This window comes from Ruditapes philippinarum, unplaced genomic scaffold (assembly GCF_026571515.1).
Source record: "Ruditapes philippinarum isolate M1 unplaced genomic scaffold, ASM2657151v2 ctg3464_1_1_1_1, whole genome shotgun sequence".
NCBI lineage: Eukaryota > Metazoa > Mollusca > Bivalvia > Venerida > Veneridae > Ruditapes > Ruditapes philippinarum.
The window spans coordinates 75,113-96,714 of NW_026863548.1; the positions used below are offsets into that span (position 1 = coordinate 75,113).

The 21,602-nt window shown below is 32.5% G+C and overlaps 2 protein-coding genes across 2 annotated transcripts in view; one reads left to right on the forward strand and one right to left on the reverse strand.

The window, feature by feature from the left end:
- LOC132722449 (polynucleotide 5'-hydroxyl-kinase NOL9-like) overlaps window positions 1-6,652 on the forward strand; it is a 35,924-nt gene extending 29,272 nt beyond the window's left edge. The window contains exons 12-13 of the mRNA XM_060706957.1: window positions 516-649; window positions 6,132-6,652. Of these exons, the coding sequence (XP_060562940.1) occupies window positions 516-649; window positions 6,132-6,242 (245 nt within the window). The 3' untranslated portion in view covers window positions 6,243-6,652. The remainder of the gene's footprint in view (window positions 1-515; window positions 650-6,131) is intronic.
- A 9,293-nt stretch (window positions 6,653-15,945) lies between these two features.
- LOC132722451 (uncharacterized) lies at window positions 15,946-19,867 on the reverse strand. Its single transcript, XM_060706959.1, has 6 exons — window positions 19,728-19,867; window positions 18,284-18,344; window positions 17,811-17,935; window positions 17,087-17,251; window positions 16,447-16,493; window positions 15,946-16,075 (listed from the first exon to the last, which is right to left on the reverse strand). The coding sequence occupies exons 2-6, from the start codon at window positions 18,340-18,342 to the stop codon at window positions 16,004-16,006; spliced, it is 468 nt and encodes a 155-aa protein (XP_060562942.1). The 5' UTR covers window positions 18,343-18,344; window positions 19,728-19,867; the 3' UTR covers window positions 15,946-16,003.
- Between the last annotated feature and the right edge of the window lie 1,735 nt (window positions 19,868-21,602).

Consider the following 21,602-nt stretch of genomic DNA (forward strand, 5'->3'; position numbering starts at 1 on the left):
CTGGATCACTTGATCCTACATGATCATGATCCTTTCTTTGTGAATCAAATGCTCTTCACAAAGGCGCACGATGGTAAACAATCAGTTCGTTATATGTAAATATGTTCGCTATACAAGGAATTAATTCACTATATGCTTAGAAGGAACTTCGAATATAATGAACAAATTTTGAATGTCTCAATGAGTTCGCTATAAGCGGAGTTTACTGTATATGTCTCTATCAGGGTCTTGGATTTTTTCATGTGAGGTCGCTTTCCATCGCTTACAGAATGTCAGTTTTTGTACTCGGGTGCCTGATTGTGCCCGAGTACAAAATTCATGTTAGTTAAGATTCAGTCCCAAATGAAATATAAGTAAATGTTAAAGTTATTACTCGTTATTTTGCAACAGAAAACCACCTTTTTCTTAAGTGATTTGGACTGTAGTATATTTAGACCATTATGACATGACTATTGTAATTTAATTTCGCATATAATGATATCATAAAAGTTTTGATGTATCTTTTACCATTTTAGGGTTAGTTAGAGGGATAGATATGGTAAAGAAAAAATTCTACATCGTTACATCTTTGTCAGAGGAGGAGTTAGCTAGAGTTAATGTCCTTGATATTGGTGGAATTTCTCTCCCAGAAAACTTCCTCATTACTCAGGTTAGTCATTACTCAGGTAGGCCATTACTCAGGTCAGTCATTACTCAGGTAAGCCATTACTCAGGTAAGTCATTACTCAGGTTAGTCATTACTCAGGTAAGCCATTACTCAGGTTAGTCATTACTCAGGTAAGCCATTACTCAGGTAAGCCATTACTCAGGTGAGTCATAACTAAGGTGAGTCATTACTCAGGTAAGCCATTACTCAGGTAAGCCATTACTCAGGTGAGTCATTACTCAGGTTAGTCATTACTCAGGTAAGCCATTACTCAGGTTAGTCATTACTGTAACGTACTTTTGCCGCAGTGTCAGGATAGCTGTTTCAAAAATACGCCACAAGTTCTACTGTATAAACATTATATGCTAACTTAGCATCAGTTATATACAGCACACGGTTTCAATGTTATATTAGTAGACTTCTCTTTAGGATTTCCGGAATAAATAATACAACGCTTTCATCAAGTTTCAATTCTTTGGTTTAATAGTGTATACATAGTTTTGTATACATAAACTGCATATATATTCTAACATTTAATATATCTTATCATCAATATACAGAAATAAGTTTCGGCATCATTTCATAAGGCGCTATGTTAAGTGATTTTATGATTTCCTAAAATATAAGTAAACAACGCTTTTATCAAGTTTGGATTCTTTGGTCTAATATCCGTTTAGTTTAGGATTAAAAGTTATAACATGAAGTACGTCAGCTCTCATTCAGGAAAAGTTGCTTAATAAAAGTTTAATACATATTCCAATGTGATTTAGGAGTCTTTCCTAAATAGAAACTTACTAAAATTCAGTTTTGATGTTTTCTGCTCAGTTTTGAATTATCGCGCCTAAGCAACTTTAGTGGGCGTTGTTGTTCCAAAATGAGGACTGTCGCTCTATTTATAACCTTTGAGCCGTTTAGGAATTCAGGATAGGATTCTCGACCAATCAGATTGCACTTAGGAATTATCTAAGCCAATCAGAATCGGTTAGGAATTCCCATCCTAAAATGAGTAAATAGCTCAACAGATCATAATTACAAAATACAAAGTATACATATAAAGTTGTAAGTAATCATTATGTTGAGAAATAACACTTACGCTATTAAATACATCTCAATTAAATACTTATGGTAATTTAGCAGGATTATTACAATTTAAAGAGAATTAGGGTGATTCCACAACCCAACTTTACTACGCGAATGACCGAACAAATAGTGCGGTCTTGTTTTACACAAATAAACTATTACAGTAAATCTCTTGAACTATTTGAGAAGCAAACATTATAATCACATAATACAAAATACATGTTACAGAATAAAGTCAAATATGCTTAATTTCTAAACAAACTACAGATATCGGTACTCGTGTACCTAAAACAAAGATGGCAGCCTCCATGAACATTTTGGGAAAGTTTTAGGAATTATTATTTAGACAAAATAAATTGATTAGAGAATGTTTCATGAACAATTACTGATTATAACATCAAAACATAATGGATACTACAAAAATGTGGAGTAACAGACATGTTAATCCAGGAATAAAGAAATAATCGTGCTTCCTAAAATGTCAACAATCTAACATGAAATTCGGAGAAAGGTAACATTCAATTTTAGGAACGTTTATACATAGTAAACTAATATGAAATTAGGTGCTACCTATGGCGCGGAAAGTCATGTAGATCTTCATGTAAATTATGCAGTATCAAAGAAATTATCTAACTGAATTATATTGATAATGTTCAACACTACCTCTGATCAAAATTATGTGATTTTAAAATTTTTGTTTCATTTTTAAATATTCTGGTGTTTAAAGATAATAAACCTTGAAAATTGAATTATACTTTTTTTGTTTAAGAAATGTTTCTGGTGGTTAGAGACTGACATGTCCCACACTTCAGAACATTCATCAACATTTAAAAAATTAAAGAAAAAAAAACAACAAAAAAAACATGTATATATATATAGTAAACAAATACATGTATATATTTTGAATATTTACATTATCTAACACAATGTAATGGTAATAATGAAAAATTCCTTTCATTCTTTCCGTTTTGAAGGTGTCATTCGGTATTACATGCACCGCTTCCGTTTTCACTCGGAATACTCGACGATTATCATTTATCCGAAAAGTTGAGATTTGTTCCGTTATCGGAATACCCCGCCTATTATCATTAAGTTACATTGTAAATGGCGGCGCCCGACTAAAGTGACACTGAAAATTTCATTGATAGGTATAGAATTCTATATATTTTTTAATTGTTTTTTATTTGATTTACTTTTAAATATACACGTGTAGTCAATAGCCGGGCAAGCCAAAGCCCGGACCCGCTTTGCGGGCCCGGTCTTTGACTTCCCCGTATAATTATTGAATATAGCTGGTATTTATATATAGCTGGTATTTAATAACGATAGATTTATACTTTTTAATTAAATGTTTCTGTTGGTTAGAGACTGACATGTCCCACACTACAGAATATTTATTAACATTAAAAGACGTTCAGTTATGTAAGCAAATTTAAATTGAAATTTTGATGATTGTCCTTATGTATTTAAGTACTGTGTAACAGGAATGTTTTTTATTGTTTAAAGTCCCAAGACCTTAAATCATTTTCTACAGAATGACAAAGAAATGTGAACCATTTCTCTTTAGATGTTCATCTGCATGAACACCATCATACAAATTTTTATATGATACGCCCTCTTGAGTCAGTTGCAAATATCAGATGATTCATCTGTGAAAAGAAAAAAACAGAAAAAGTTTTTCACTGTTTCATGTGGAAAAAAAACTACATAGTTTAAATATATTAAAATGTATTTATATGACAATATTTAAAGAAAATTTGACAAACTATTAACCAATTCCAAGAACTGTGATCAATAAATGTTAAAAGTATTGATTACAAATGTGAATAATTGATGATAAAATTTAGCTTAATAATCATAAAAGAAATATGCAATATGAATTAATAACATGAATGTTTGAATTACATATATATACATGTGATTAAGTAAAAAAAGCATGCTAGTAAGAAAAAAATACATTGATAATATTCAAAATGAGCAACATATGGGTAGGACTTTAAATTCTTTTTATTAGTGTCTAAATAAATAGTTGATATACAGTTTTGTAGCTATTCATGGTGTTAAATTCTAAATCTAGACAGATTCTTTTAATCAGTGGTGAAATGTCATGATGACATTTAATGTCATGGAATATTTTGAAAAGAAACATAGAAATAATAAACATGTCATCAATTAAAAAAATCATTATGACAAAAAATGTTGAGAGGAAGATGTAGACGAAATGATGAAAATATGTTTAATGTAGATTTAGAAAAATACATGAATACTAGTAATTGAATGTATTGGTGAAAGTACATATACAATTGTAAGTTTATTTTATGTGATATTTATATTTGTGAAAGTGTATCAGTTAGTGGTTGACATACCACCCACCAAAAAATCTTCTGTTATTAGTCCCTTTTAAACTATCTAGTTTTGTCCATAGATGCCTGTAAGAAAAAGTTGTTTAATTGAAAAATAATTGAATGTGATGAAATGTGCTGTTGGAGATATAATGGAAAGTATATTTTCTCTGATATTTATATTTGTGAAAGTGTATCAGTTAGTGGTTGACATACCACCCACCAAAAAATCTTCTGTTATTAGTCCCTTTTAAACTATCTAGTTTTGTCCATAGATGCCTGTAAGAAAAAGTTGTTTAATTGAAAAATAATTGAATGTGATGAAATGTGCTGTTGGAGATATAATGGAAAGTATATTTTCTCTGATATTTATATTTGTGAAAGTGTATCAGTTAGTGGTTGACATTGTTGTTCAGACAATAATTATGGTCATTGTAATTATCATTCTGCATATGTAAATGCTCAGATTGATTTGGAGAGAGTAAATATACCTGTGTAGAGGCCTGTTAATCATTATTTACTTCTGTACAATAATTGTTTTCTTGGTATATTTCATTTGAATGTTTAACTTTTTTTGTTTGAAGTTCTTGGAATTGATTTACTACAATATTGTTGTCCAGCCAATAATTATGCTTGTTGAAAATAGACATAGTTATTTACCAGTATGCTTGCTGAATGTAGACAATTATTAAGTGTGAAAATAATGCATAAGATCTGGTAGAGTCTATATAATTTTTATGAATTTTTTTTCTTCAGAAAAATTATTGAAATCAAGTGAAAATATGCTTGGAATTTCACTTAAACATATTTAGAACTGGTATAGTTGTATACAGTATAGTCCAGTAGGACTAGCTCAAGTTATTGCATAAACTTGCATAAGTAACTTAATTAAAAATGTTAAAATATATTTAAATGTACAAAAAGAAACATGTAAAATTTGTGGTAGTCCAAATATGCAAAAGTAAATATAATTCTAGGACTTTAAATAGGAAAATGTAATTATGCCAAAATAGTACCGTTCAACCTGTTGAGACGACAGCGATAAAAAAGCAGACGACTGGGCCGTTTAATGATAAAAAATCAGTGTAGTTTACACGCTTTTCGGAATGAAAATCAAAAAGCGCCCGCTATTCATAACATTTAAACCAGTCTAAATATTCAGCCATTGAGGCGCTTGTTAAGCGTTTTACAAGAGGCGCTTGTCAAGCGTTTTACAACATAGATTTCAAAATGGCGGCGCCCGCTAACTAAGGATTTTTTCGCAGCTCATTAGGTTTGGGATATATATTTTTTTGAATTTTTCATTAACTTTTAATTTGATTTCTTTTGAATTGATACGCTTCATACATGTTATCTAAGAGCGCTACAGCCCTCGCGGGGCCTTCGGCCCCGCTCGGACTTTCCGCGTATTAGAATGCTGAAAACAATATAATTACTTTACTGTCCTTATTTGAATAGGAATATTGCGTATACATTACTTATATGCTAAAAATGACAAAAGGTAATTATTTAATAAATAAAAAATAGAATATTTCAGAAACAATAACAAGCTTACATGTCTTACATTACTCAGGTAAGCCATTACTCAGGTTAGTCATTACTCAGGTAAGCCATTACTCAGGTAAGCCATTACTCAGGTTAGCCATTACTCAGGTAAGCCATTACTCAGGTGAGTCATTACTCAGGTAAGCCATTACTCAGGTCAGTCATTACTCAGGTTAGTCATTTCTCAGATAAGCCATTACTCAGGTCAGTCATAAGCCTAGTACTCAGGTAAGCCATTACTCAGGTGAGCCATTACTCAGGTTAGTCATTACTCAGGTGAGTCATTACTCAGGTGAGCCATTACTCAGGTTAGTCATTACTCAGGCTGGAATTAATGTAGCTGATATTGGTTAAATTTCTCTCCATATTAGCATACAGTTTCTAACAGGTTATGGGAGCATCCTGCAAGTACATTAATTTACCAATGACTTTGTTTGTTTATTTTATGTAGCAGACTCTGTGACTTTATGAATCTCTATTAGCTTCATGTTCTACATATATTATTGTGTTTATTACAGAAAGGTGAAAGAATACCATATGTGGATGAGATTGTAAAATCAAAGGGTTTGTCTGCTGTAAAACCAAGGAAACATATGCCTAGAAAAGGTCTCCGTGGGAACAATCAGTAGATCAACTTGTAAAATGTAAGACTGGACGAAGGGAACAATCAGTAGATCAACTTGTAAAATGTAAGACCGACGAAGGGAACAATCAGTAGATCAACTTGTAAAATGTAAGACCGACAAAGGGAACAATCAGTAGATCAACTTGTAAAATGTAAGACCGACGAAGGGAACAATCAGTAGATCAACTTGTAAAATGTAAGACCGACAAAGGGAACAATCAGTAGATCAAAAACTTGTAAAATGTAAGAACGACAGAGGGGAAAATCAGTAGATCAACTTGTAAAATGTAAGACCAACAGAGAGAACAATCAGTAGATCAACTTGTAAAATGTAAGAATGAATGAAATTATGTTTTGTAAAGGTTTCCTTGGAAACATTTAATAAACTTATTGGCTGTAAGACGAAGGAAATATAGAAAAATGTCTTCCTGGAAACAATAGCTAAGTCTGATGTGAGACCAAGTGAACATTGTACCTTTGAATATTCTCTTATGAAACTTTTCAGACCTTTGTTAGAATGAGGAAGGATATGTTAAGGCCATGTTTGTAAGTATGAGGAAGGTTATGTTAAGGCCATGTTTGTAAGTATGAGGAAGGTTATGTTAAGGCCATGTTTGTAAGTATGAGGAAGGTTATGTTAAGGCCATGTTTGTAAGTATGAGGAAGGATATGTTAAGGCTATGTTTGTAAGTATGAGGAAGGATATGTTAAGGCCATGTTTGTAAGTATGAGGAAGGATATGTTAAGGCTATGTTTGTAAGTATGAGGAAGCATATGTTAAGGCTATGTTTGTAAGTATGAGGAAGGATATGTTAAGGCTATGTTTGTAAGAATGAGGAAGCATATGTTAAGGCTATGTTTGTAAGAATGAGGAAGCATATGTTAAAGCTATGTTTGTAAGAATGAGGAAGCATATGTTAAGGCTATGTTAGTAAGAATGATGAAGCATATGTTAAGGCTATGTTAGTAAGAATGAGGAAGCATATGTTAAGGCTATGTTTGTAAGTATGAGGAAGCATATGTTAAGGCTATGTTAGTAAGAATGAGGAAGCATATGTGAAGGCTATGTTTGTAAGAATGAGGAAGCATATGTTAAGGCTTTGTTAGTAAGAATGAGGAAGCATATGTTAAGGCTATGTTTGTAAGAATGAGGAAGCATATGTTAAGGCCATGTTTGTAAGTATGAGGAAGGATATGTTACGGCCATGTTTGTAAGTATGAGGAAGCATATGTTACGGCTATGTTTGTAAGTATGAGGAAGGATATGTTAAGGCAATGTTTGTAAGTATGAGGAAGGATATGTTACGGCCATGTTTGTAAGTATGAGGAAGCATATGTTAAGGCCATGTTTGTAAGTATGAGGAAGGATATGTTACGGCCATGTTTGTAAGTATGAGGAAGCATATGTTAAGGCCATGTTTGTAAGTATGAGGAAGGATATGTTAAGGCCATGTTTGTAAGTATGAGGAAGGATATGTTACGGCCATGTTTGTAAGTATGAGGAAGCATATGTTACGGCTATGTTTGTAAGTATGAGGAAGGATATGTTACGGCCATGTTTGTAAGTATGAGGAAGGTTATGTTAAGGCCATGTTTGTAAGAATGAGGAAGCATATGGTAAGGCTATGTTTTGTAAGGAGACAATAAACTTCATGTTTTTCTGTACTGTGATCTGACTTGTGGTTTTTTTGTCTGCTTTAAAATCAAGAAATTATGTGATTCTGAAAAGTTGCTTTTGAAATAAACTATAAATGTATATCATAGAGCTAATACTTTTTTTCTTCTCTGTGATCATACAGTAATAAAATGTACATAATATATAATAAACTTCAGTCCAGGTAATACAAAAGCAAGGTCAAAAAGACTTTTTTTTCACGCACATGCATGCACACACATCCGAACCCATACACCCACATTTCCAATTCATAAATACCAACAAGATATATATACATATTTTGAACATAACGCACATACTAACAGCACACATACATTTTGGGTACCATCAGCGATACAATACTCGTATTAGTATTAACTTGTATTAAAAACAAAAAGGGAAAGTAAAGAGGGTGAAGTTAAATACAGAAGAACAAAACAAAATACAGAAGATACATCTATAGTTTTTGACTACTTTTAAACATAATTCATTATTGTTATATATTTCATGCAAGTAAGATATTTTCATATATTACATTTTCGTATCTGGGAAATTCTATTCCATTTTTGATAATGAATTTCCAGTTTAACGCGATTAAATGCAATACATAGAGCTTATACTTATGAAATGACTAATTGCAATGATTAGAAATATTGTAAGTGTTGTAATATATATCTTATTATATCGGAAAATGTGTGTTAGTAAGTGTGATAATTTTACAGTAAATGGAACCCATTGGAAATAAGCTTTTAGCTTAATGGGCAATCCTAGGGTAACATAAAGCATACTAATTAATTTTATAATTATTGTTTGTTGCATTTTTTGTGTGTTTTTATATATATGCAAGTTGATATATGTGACAATATTGTATGTATTTTTAGCTGGACTTTTCTATGAAAAGGGGAGCTATCCTACTCGCCCCGGCGTCGGCGTTAGCGTTGGCGTCACACCTTGGTTAAGTTTTTCGTACCACCCCACTTTATTTCAGAAGTATTACAAGTATGGCTTTGAAACTTACCATACTTGTTCACCATCATAACCTCCATCTACAGACAAGAGTACATAACTCTGTCAAGGTTTTTGACAGAATTATGGCCCTTTTTTGACTTAGAAAGTGTATTGAGCTTGGTTAAGTTTTTTGTACCACCTCACTTTATTTCAAAACCATTGGAGGTATTGCTTTGAAACTGACCATACTTGTTTACCATCACGACCTTCATCAACAGACAAGAGGACATAACTCTGTCAAGGTTTTTGACAGAATTATGCCCCTTTTTGACTTAGAAAATACATTGAATATGGGTAAAATCCACTTATTGCCTTAACCCTTTGAGATATTGCTTTGAAACTTTTAATGCTATTTCACATCATTACCCCCATCTGTACGCAAGAGAAGGTAACTCTGTCAAGGATTTGTTTTAAAAAATTAAGGCCTTTTTATCGACTTAGAATCTTGGTTAAGTTTTTAGTACCAGTCCACTTTTTGACTGAACTGTTTGAGATATTAATTTGAAAGTTGGAATACTTGTTTACCATCATGGTCCCAAAACATGGGCAGGAGAAGGTAATTCTGTTAAGGATTTTATTTGAATTATGGCCCTTTTGACTTAGAAACTCAGTTAAGATTTTCATTCTTGTCCACTTGTTGACTTAACCATTTGAGATATTACTTTGGAAGTTGGAGTTCTTATGTGCCATCATGAGACCTATCTGTAAGCAAGAGAAGATAACTCTGTGAAAATGTTTCTTGATTTGTACTTAGAAATTCCTAGTTAAAGTCTTGTGTGCCCTTAACTGTCAAAGTTTTGTTTTATAGGCAAGCACTAAAAAAGTCGAGCGCGCTGTCCTTCTGACAGCTCTTGTTGTATATTCCCTGAATAAATTGATACGATTTGATAATTAACTTGATGTCTGCTAATACAATGAAGTTAAGCTGTAGAAAGATCCCTATTGAAAAAAATAAAATGTCTTATAATGCACTAACGTTCTTGATTATTTTATTTACTTGATGAAAAATTTTGGACATAGTAATGAAAAATGCTTTAGTATCTTGATAGTTTCCACAAAATATTTCTGTGACTAGTTAGTGTATTATTTCTCAGACTAACATTTACAATGAAGGATGTCTATATGAAGTGTTGGTCTTAAGATGATGATGTCTGTCTGTATTGTCAGGTTGAGCCCTACTATTGTCAGTTGTCATGACACTGTGTCCTTACTTAATACTGTTCCTGGTTCTGGCAAGCAAACTTTACCGTCTATGAACAGGCTCAATCAAACCAAGCTTTTAACATTTTCAATTTTGCCGTGTTGGGCAATCTTTAGGGATTCTGTTTTATGGTTCATTCAAGTATGCTCCAAATAAGGACAAATAAATGTTTATCTACAGGCCTGTTATTTTTCCTGAATGTCACAGAGCATCACATCTTCAAAATTTGAATTTTGATAATGAAAATAAATTTTCTTACATCAGTGTGATGAATGTTCAAGTTGACAGATACATGTTAGTTACTGTGACAGATATGTTCTAGTTATTGTGACAGATACATGCTAGTTATTGTGACATATATATGCTAGTTATTGTGACATATACATGCTAGTTATTGTGACAGATGCTAGTTACTGTGACAGATATGTGCTTGTTATTGTGACAGATGCTAGTTACTGTGACAGATATGTGCTTGTTATTGTGACAGATGCTAGTTATTGTGACAGATACATAATAGTTATTGTGACAGATGCTAGTTATTGTGACATATACATAATAGTTATTGTGACAGATACCTGCTAGTTATTGTGACAGATACCTGCTAGTTATTGTGACAGATACATAATAGTTATTGTGACAGATACATAATAGTTATTGTGACAGATACATAATAGTTACTGTGACAGATACATGCTAGTTATTGTGACAGATACGTGCTAGTTATTGTGACAGATACATAATAGTTACTGTGACAGATACATGCTAGTTATTGTGACAGATACATGCTAGTTACTGTTACAGATACATGCTAGTTATTGTGATAGATACATGCTAGTTACTGTGACATATACATGTTAGTTATTGTGACAGATACACGCTATTTGTTGTGACAGATACATGTTAGTTATTGTGACAGATACCTGCTAGTTGTTGTGACAGATACATGTTAGTTACTGTGACACAGATACATGCTAGTTATTGTGACAGATACATGTTAGTTACTGTGACACATACATGTTAGTTATTATCCCCCGCCGATGGAATCGGGAGGGGGATATAGTTTTGGCGTGTCCGAATTCAACCCATCCTTGAATTCGCTTTTCCGGAGTAAGCCTTATTCTCTACAACGGGAGGATATAATTCAACGAATTGCTTGTTGTGACAATTACTGCTGGATGCTAGTTATTTGATAAAATGCAGTATATTGTACAGAACATGTATATTACTGTGAAACAGATACATGTAGAACCTGTGACAGATACCATGTTCAGTTATTGCTTCAGCACACATGCTAGTTTCTTTGTGACAGATGCTAGTTTATTTGGCTTGTTTTTCCATTGTTAGTCCGATTTAATATATAAATAAAGCCTTATGTCTTCAGTTGTTGTGTTAATAATAACCAGTACTCGACGGGGGATATAAATTCAACGAATTTGCTTGTTGTGACAGATACATGCTAGTTACTGTGACAGATACATGCTAGTTATTGTGACAGATACATGCTAGTTATTGTGACAGATTCATGTTGTTACTGTGACAGATACATGTTAGTAACTGTGACAGATACATGTTAGTTATTGTGACACAGACACATGCTAGTTTTTGTGACAGATACATGCTAGTTATTGTGACAGATACATGTTGTTACTGTGACAGATACATGTTAGTTACTGTGACACAGACACATGCTAGTTATTGTGACAGATACATGCTAGTTACTGTGACAGATACATGCTAATTATTGTGACAGAAACATGTTAGTTACGGTGACAGATACATACTGGCTATTCTGACAGATACATTTAGTTATTGTGACAGATACATTTAGTTATTGTGACAGATACATGTTAGTTACTGTGACAGATACATGTTAGTTACTGTGACACAGATACATGCTAGTTATTGTGACAGATAAATGCTAGTTATTGTGACAGATACATGCCAGTTATTGTGACAGATAAATGCTAGTTATTGTGACAGATACATGTTAATTACTGTGACAGATACATGCTAGTTATTGTGACATATACATGCTAGTTATAGTGACAGATACGTGCTAGTTATTGTGACAGACACATGCTAGTTATTGTGACATATGTGTGCTAGTTATTGTGACAGATACGTGCTAGTTATTGGGACAGATACATGCTAGTTATTGTGACAGATAAATGCTAATTATTGTGACAGATACATGTTAGTTACTGTGACAGATACATGCTAATTATTGTGACATATACATGCTAGTTATTGTGACAGATACATGTAAGTAACTGTGACAGATACATGCTAGTTATTGTGACAGATACATGCTAGTTACTGTGACAGATACGTCCTTGTTATTTTGACAGATACATGCTAGTTATTGTGACAGATACGTGCTAGTTATTGTGACATATACATGCTAGATATTGTGACAGATAAATGCTAGTTATTGTGACAGATACATGCTTGTTATTGTGACAGGTACATGCTAGTTATTGTGACAGATACATATATAAGTAACTGTGACAGATACATGCTAGTTACGGTGACAGATATGTTCTAGTTATTGTGACAGATCCATGCTAGTTATTGTGACAGATACATACTAGTAACTGTGACAGATACATGTTAGTTATTGTGACAGATACATGTTAGTTACTGTGACAGATACGTCCTTGTTATTTTGACAGATACATGCTAGTTATTGTGACAGATAAATGCTAGTTATTGTGACAGATACATGCTTGTTATTGTGACAGATACATGCTAGTTATTGTGACAGATACATGCTAGTTATTTTGACAGATACATGTTAGTTACTGTGACAGATACATGCTTGTCATTGTAACAAATACATGCTAGTTATTGTGAGATACATGCTAGTTATTGTGACAGATACGTGCTAGTTATTGTGACAGATACATGCTAGTTTTGTGGCAGATAATGCTAGTTATTGTGACAGATACATGTTAGTTATTGTAACAAATACATGCTAGTTATTGTGACAGATACATGCTAGTTATTGTAACAAATACATGCTAGTTATTGTGAGATACATGCTAGTTATTGTGACAGATACGTGCTAGTTACTGTGACAGATACATAGTAGTTATTGTGACAGATACATAATAGTTACTGTGACAGATACATGCTAGTTATTGTGACAGATACATGCTAGTTATTGTGACATATACATACTTGTTATTGTGACAGATACGTGCTAGTTATTGTGACAGATACCTGCTAGTTATTTTGACAGATACATAATAGTTATTGTGACAGATATGTGCTTGTTATTGTGACAGATACGTGCTAGTTATTGTGACAGATACCTGCTAGTTATTGTGACAGATACATAATAGTTATTGTGACAGATACATGCTAGTTATTGGATTACAGTTAACATCGCGTATAGCGAGCTCGTTTCTAAAATTATAGTCGAATTCCTGTAATAAGAAACAAATACTTTCGCCTTGAATTTTGACCTTTGTTCATTATGAAAAATATACATAGTGGATATTGAATGAGTAAGTTCAATACTGAATGTATTGCAAATGTTGAATAAAATTATATTAGATGTATGCGAGCCTCAGGCGATTATTTGCTCACCAGAGCCAAAGGCTCAGGGTGAGCTATTAGTATCAAATGGGGATGCTCCGACGTCATGCGTCAACAATCGTCTTCTTCTCTGAAACTACTAAGCAGATTTACTTCAAATTTGGTCTGTATCATCCTTGTGACAGTCACACTTGAATTTGTTCATGTCATTCCAATTAGCCCCTTTAAGGGGTCAGCAGAGCTAAAAATAGAAAAACATTTAAACATCTTCTTCTACAGAACTAATGGATGGATGATCACCAAACTTTGTCTGTAGCATTATTGGGTAGTCTTTTATCAAGTTTACTCATATAAATTCGATTAGCCCCTTTTAGGGGCCGCTAAAATTAAAAATAGAAATACGTTTAAACATCTTCTCCTACAGATCTAATAAATGGATGATCACCAAACTTTGTCTGTAGCATTTTTGGGTACTCTTTTATAAAGTTTGCTTATATTAATTTGATTAGCCCATTTTAGGGGCCACTGAAGCTAAAAATAGAAAAATCTTCGAACATCATTTCCTAATGAAATGATTGATAAATGATCACCAAACTTTGTACCATTCTTAGGTAGTCTTTTATCAAGTTTGCTCATATTATTTTGATTGGCCCCTTTTAGGGGATGCTAAAATTAAAAATAGATATACGTTTAAAAGTCTATTGCTACAAAACTAAGTGATGGATGATCACCAAACTTTGTCTGTAGCATTCTTAGGTAGTCTTATCAAGTTTGCTCATATTATTTTGATTGGCCCCTTTTAATGGCCGCTAAAATTAAAAATAGATATACGTTTAAAAGTCTATTGCTACAAAACTAAGTGATGGATGATCACCAAACTTTGTCTGTAGCATTATTGGGTAGTCTTTTATCAAGATTGCTCATATTAATTTGATTAGCCCCTTTTAGGGGCCGCTAAAATTAAAAATAGAAATACAATGTACGTTTAAACATCTTCTCCTACAGAACTAATAAATGGATGATCACCAAAATTTGTCTGTAGCATTTTTGGGTAATCTTTTATAAAGTTTGCTCACATTAATTTGATTGGCCCCTTTTAGGGGCCGCTAAAGCTAAAAATAGAAAAACCTTCAAACATCTTCTACTTCAGAACAAATTGATGGATGATCACCAAACTTTGTCTGTAGCATTACTGGGTACTCTTTTATCAAGTTTGCTTATATTAATTTGATTAGCCCATTTTAGGGGCCACTAAAGCTAAAAATAGAAAAAACCTTCGGACATCATTTCCTAATGAAATGATTGATAGATGATCACCAAACTTTGTAGCATTCTTAGGTAGTCTTTTTTCAAGTTTGCTCATATTAATTTGATTAGCCCCGTTTAAGCTAAAGCTTAAATGCCCCAGGTCATTGCATTTCTTCAGATTATTGTTTAAACATATTCTATGCTCAAATTTAATATTAGAATGTATTGACATTCCATTCCAACACTGAAAAGCAGTTGTTTCTGGTGAGCGACTCGGGGCCATCATGGCCCTCTTGTAATATGATTTCATTCAAAGAGTTCAATAAATTCAGTAATGAACTTGCACGACTTTAATATTCTATTCATCACACACCAAAATAAAGACCGTTTAAATTGAAAAAAGAGTCATTTTTCACCAACGCGCCTATAGTATAACGCTAACATTTAGCGCGTCTTTACACTATGTTATAACGCTAATGACGTCACGTCAAAATGTATGCACGGCCGTACAATACCATTTATACTCTCGTCAAAATGTATGGACGGCCGTGCAATACCATTTTTACTGAGTCGCAAAATCGGGTGTGTGATAAATGTATATATTGCAAACATAGTAACATAATGAACTATTGCTTATAACTGATATCTGTTTACTTCAATAAAAAAAGTGAGAACATTTAAGATTTTTGAAATTTCAAATTAATTACTATTCATCCTGAAGGCCCATTTTGCAAATTTACACAATATATAAGTTTCTTGGGTGTCTTGGTGTAAATAGACCGACCCACGGAAGCTAACTGCGCCAGGTTGTCATACTCACGAATGATCTTGAAAAGCAAATTCATGGTAATATATTTATAAAACATGTCAGCAGCCGTATGCACCAATTCATTTCTTTTAATTTGATATACAAGTTCACTTAACACTATTCGCCCTTGCGTTCCTGTGTTACGGATATTATATACGGTGTTCAAGTTGTCAATATTTGGAAAATGCATGTTTTCAAATTCAATTATTTGATAACAAAAAAATAATCTAATAATAATTTACTCTGTGTTTCTAAATATTTATTTGACATTCTTCAATGTAGAGCTTTAGTTGATAAGCAATAGATTTAATGGCAAGCGGAATGTCCGTGTAGGTGTGATTGTCCGTGCTGTCCAACGGTCTCGTACTTTGGGAATACCTGAAGGAATAGATTATAGAACGTATACAGAATTTCTATTATTCTTATATCGTTTTGGTACATTATGTCTAAGGATAAAATGTTATTAATCTTCCGTTTTGTTGTTGTTGTTGTGTTTGTTGTTGTTTTTGTGCGAACATTTTTTTTACATTTACGCATTTGTCTGTAATATATTAACGCCTTTTCTCTGAATATAATCATGTCAATGCTACCATAAAGAACATTGTTTATTTTGCAATCTCACTAGAGATAATCTATAGCTACAATGTAAACTGATCTGCCTTATAGGATTGCAAACACTTAATGCATTCAAATATATATCATGAATGAAAAAAAGTTATGAGAATGCTTATGAATTAAATATTTTATACCACTTCCCAATAGCTGATAAATTCATCTTCTGTCACACTGCCGTCCTCTGAAATAGTGGTATAATAATTCACATGTCGTAGGTATATATTATCTAATTATTATCTAATATTTTTAAATATTTGGCATGATCTGTTCAGCCAGGTCGACAATGTTCTAGCCGCTAAGATGAATGAGATTCTAGGTATAGAGCACATTCGTGAAATCGTTTCCTCAGGAAAACAGTAGAATTAAACAAAGTAAAAGTAGGATAGCATTCATGTTATCTCAGTTATGCCCCTTTTTCGACACTTGGTTACACCATTTGTCAAGGTTTTTCAATGCTTAAAAGTTATCATAGATATTCACTAGAAACTTATGAAAATTGAAATGCATTCCTGAAGGGCAGATACCCCTGAATGTCTGGTTAATTATCTCCCTTTTCAGGTATTTGCCTTATTTTTATTCATTTTTTTTCCAGATAATTTGCTTCAAATTTAAAATACTTAATAATTGCACTCAAGGACAGGTCATTCTACTTATATCACTTGTAGAATTATGCCATCTTTATGTCGTCTTTGGTTTAATCACACTTTAACACTGGGGACATGTGTAGAGCGAGATGTCCACGGATAGGTTTTTTCTTTAATTAATCAAACTTACTATCTGTATCCATCTTGTCAAAGAGAGCATCATAATCATGTTTCTCTAGATGATGATCACCGTCTGAATCATATTCATCATACAGATAGTGTGACAGTTGATAGAGAATTGGAGATGTGGCGCAGACGAACTCTGTATACTCGTGGCGGGATTCTTTGCCATCACCTGTTGGATAATTATTTATTTTTATGTAAGACTGCTGGTTTTATAACATTTGTTTGCAACTGAAATGTCTGCATGTCCTATCATTTAAAGTGAAAAAACGAATGAAATATCAAAGACATTCAAACAGGTATTACAAACATGAAGATTGATTAAGCAATTTATTAAAAAAATTAAGCAAACAAAAATCTCTTTTTTAATCCGAAACAATTTCCGAGTGGACGAACGAAACAAAGAGTCCTGCTAGGATAAAATGTATAACTTTATCATTTAACCCTTACCATGCTGGAACCGAATTAATTACCCACAGTACTGAGTAATGCCAATCTGCGCAATCAGGCTTTATACCATACCGATACCACCAAAATACTTCCAAAAAATGGAAGCTGAAGTAACTTCTTTTTTATGTTCTCGGAACATTGTGTCACCGTTGTGCATAGCGTATTACTTACTATTCATAATCGTTGAAAACTTAGCATAAAACTGAGAAATAGACATGCTTAAGTTCAAAACATGTACTTGTAACATTCTATGTACACGAATATAATTATGATTCTCTTACCGTTAGCATCATATTTATCGAAGCTAGCTTCAATTTCTACCCTCGTTATCACACCATCACTATCATAGTCGGTGGCAGCAAACATTCCACTTGCCGTCTCGTTGTACGGTTTTAATGATACAGCTCTAAAATCAACGTTTCTTTTACATATATTAATTCTTATATGACTAGGCAATTTTTACTTTAAAAGATAAAAATGGACATTTGGTAACTTGCTGGAATTGCATTTACCTTTAAACACATAACAAATTACGGCGAGCATCACATCTTCAAGACTCGACTCTATCATTGTAAATGTTTACGTTGAATTAAATCAGACAAACTATCGTTTGGCGCTCCGCGGAGCATTTATACGACATGGCCCAAATCAGTCACTATAATAGGGTTTGAAAACGCGCGTGTGTATCGTTTTTTTTGTTTTTGTTTTTTTTTAATTTTTTTTTTGTTTTTAATGACAAACATAAATTACGTACCCATAGCTTACATCGATAACACAGACGATCAACAAGACAAAAGTTAATGTACGAATCATACCTGCAAAGATAATATAAATATAATACAGGTTTAATTTATACTTCTCTCTTCACCTCGGTATGTGCACGTCGTTGAGAAGGTACCTTCGGCAAAAGATTTTTAGAATTTGCATGGTGAAAAACATAACCGGAACTTATGCACTGACTACAGCCGAGGGGAGTGGCTCGACAAACTAGGCAGGGGGGCGAGGAAAGTTTGCTAAGGAGTGTGATCCCCTAGCACATGTGCAGAGAGTGGCGAGTTGAAAAGCAGGCCCTTGGCTTGGCACCAACAGGCTTTTTCAACTACCCCCTTTCCATATTGTCTCAGGCTACATGTAGGTTCTCATTGGACCTACTTTTGGCTCAAAATTCATATTTTTGACTAATACTCTGTGGAAATAAACCTATAAATGTGAAATTAAAAAGAGGAATAAATGTGTTCCAATGAAGACGATAGATTGTAAAAAAGTACGATATAAACAAACCTTAACTACTGAAAGTATTAAAGTAGCAATTATATATGCAGTTACGCAAAGTAACCAACAGTTAATATTGAAAAGTAAAAGGTATGTTTGAGAAATGATAGAAGAAATAGATGAACATTATAAATCTCATAAATATTTTACAAATTGCGGTAGCCACGAGCGAAATATGGTAATTTTCATACAATGAAATCTGCGGTTAATAAATATAATATAGTTGTGATTTTAGTGCTATAAAAGTCTTGGAAATTATGATACCGAAATAAGAAGCGTTCTATCTGATCAACTATGAATTTTAATGAATGTGGTGTGGAAGAATCGAGAAAGCTAATGTATACAAATATTTAGACAAAGAAATGATCTCGACACTATTGTTATCTAATGCGTATGCATAAAACGTTATCTAATCATCAGTATGTTGTCCTGAAATCAGTGCTGGACATATTTTCACATATCTGACGTATGTAAAAAAATGAAATAAAATTATAGATAAAAAGAAGATATTATTAATTCAGTAAAAAGGATTTTATTACGTCATTAATGTATTAAAAACTATCAGATATATCATATAGTGCATTTTGATACATAATTTGTCCTTATTCAATAATATTTAAATATCATTTATATAAATATACGCTGATAAATAATATAACATACAGGAAATATGCCATGTAATTAAATATATTTACAGTGAAATAATGACAGCCATGTCTCGTTTCTATAGAACTATATATATTCAAAAACATAAATTTAGTAGTTAAATAAGAGTAAATGATTGCAATTTGTATATTTTAAGGAGATAAATTATCTTTGACAGTAAAAAAATATATGTAGTTTAATATATATAATTATAAGAGTAAACTGTATATAAACTATATATGTACCATACTGAGTATATAATTGATATAAAATTTACTTACTTGAAGACTTGTGAACTGAACAGTAAACCTAAAACTGCGATGTTAAATCTAGCCGCTTTGCAGTTGTTATGTAACCCCCGTTGACCTATCTGCCTTATCTTTGACGACGTCGTATGAGATTCGCAACGTCTTATTCCGACATGGCCTGGCCTTTCTATATGTGGTTGATAATATAATGTGGCACGAACTTATCAAAATAGGTGTAAAGTTACCGAAATACTTGCGGAATGAATCATAATTATTACATTTAGTCACAGATGTTTTTAGCTCCATATATGATTCAAGTTAAAGAAAATTTATTTGTAATTATTTCTTTTAAATAATAAATAACATAAAAATGATTTTACGGAAGCTTTCTAATTCAGGCTTTTGTAAAAATTCTCTCAAATAATTAAATTTGATTCCCGTATTGAGACAAATTAGCCATTTTTAGTACCTTAACTAGCTGATAAAAGATAAGAAACCTACAGGAAAGTTTCGCTACACATGTTTAATTATCATTATTATTATTATTATTATTATTATTATTAATATCAAGCATTAATATTTGATTAACAGTCCTTTTCTCTGTTTTTTCGGTTTGGAAGTAGGGTAAATAATTTTAACTGAGTTGTCTAAAACATAGATTTTGAATTTTGACATATGTAAAGTAAACATGAAGTATGAGCATACTAAGCTGTTTATGCTAAATATAATTCAACATACCATAACGGCATGGCGTTCATTTTTTTCTTTGTATGTGGATTGTTCTGTTTAAGGAAGAAATCCATATTCTGTCATATGGAAGATTGTTGATATTACCCAGGTTTATACCTCAGAAATACGAGGAAGTTCATATAGGGTTAACTCTAATGATTTTTTATTATTAAATTTCGAAGCATTTATATATATATAAGTGGCCAAAATATGTAGAGGATGTAACCAATTCTATAAAGGGTTATGAACACATCTGCGGATGTTTCTAAATTCAAAATTTCACCATTTTCGTGTTAAATGTTGATTCTGCTTGGGCCGGTGCTCTAGGGGTGGGGGGAGGTCGTCGTGGATTTCCAGTAACGTCCATGAACAGGCACAATCTGGCCGAGCCTGCAACATTTTCAATTTTGTTGTGTTGGACTTTCTTTAGGGATTCTGTTTTTGTCTATTTTATAATTTTTTAAACTTTGCGAAAAAAAATGTTTTTCTTGGACGTGAACCGGATTTACATCAGAGTATCGCTTTGTAACATCGCAAGCGATTGGCTGAAAAGTGCAGAGAAAACCTGTAGGATAATGGAGTAAGTCTATTGGAAAATCATTGTATGTGTCTGACCTTATGACGGAAAGGGTCGAAAAGTTGCGATAGTCGAAGCTCGACGCGAAAAGACCGAAAAGTTGCGCACTGTTGCAGAGGTAGACAGACATTTCAATGTTGGGACAGTTCAGATCAAGACAGTTCACACCAAGACGTTTCACTCCCTTTTTATACCAAAATTTTTCTAAGACTTATGATATACTAAAAATAAATAAACCTTAAGTTTAATAAAAATGAATTGCGGAAGGGAATTTCACTTTTTGTTAATATGACTATTAACTCAGTACTTAAGTCATCTTTTGTAAATCATTGTTTAAGACTTACATGAAATAACAAATATTTTAACTTAATATTAATATGTAATTGATATTTTTTTATTATTTCAACAATTATTGTTTTGATAAAAATAATTGATATCATAATGACATTATTTCCATGAATCTTATTTTTTATGAAAGAACTAATGAATATATTATTCTCAAGGATGAGCATAGTATAGTTATATATATGGAAATAAATTTGTTAACTTTCCAAAAAAAATATCTAAAAAAATGGGAGTGAAACGTCCATACAATTGACAAA

Excerpts from the sequence above, each read along its gene's own strand:
- LOC132722451 (XM_060706959.1), bottom strand. The coding sequence starts at position 18,342 with ATGATTCGTACATTAACTTTTGTCTTGTTGATCGTCTGTGTTATCGAT. Across the intron at positions 16,494-17,086 it reads TGACAAGATGGATACAGATA|AGGACGGCAGTGTGACAGAA; the intron begins GTAAGTTTGATT and ends CCACTATTTCAG. Across the intron at positions 16,076-16,446 it reads TTATCAGCTATTGGGAAGTG|GTATTCCCAAAGTACGAGAC; the intron begins GTATAAAATATT and ends CTATTCCTTCAG.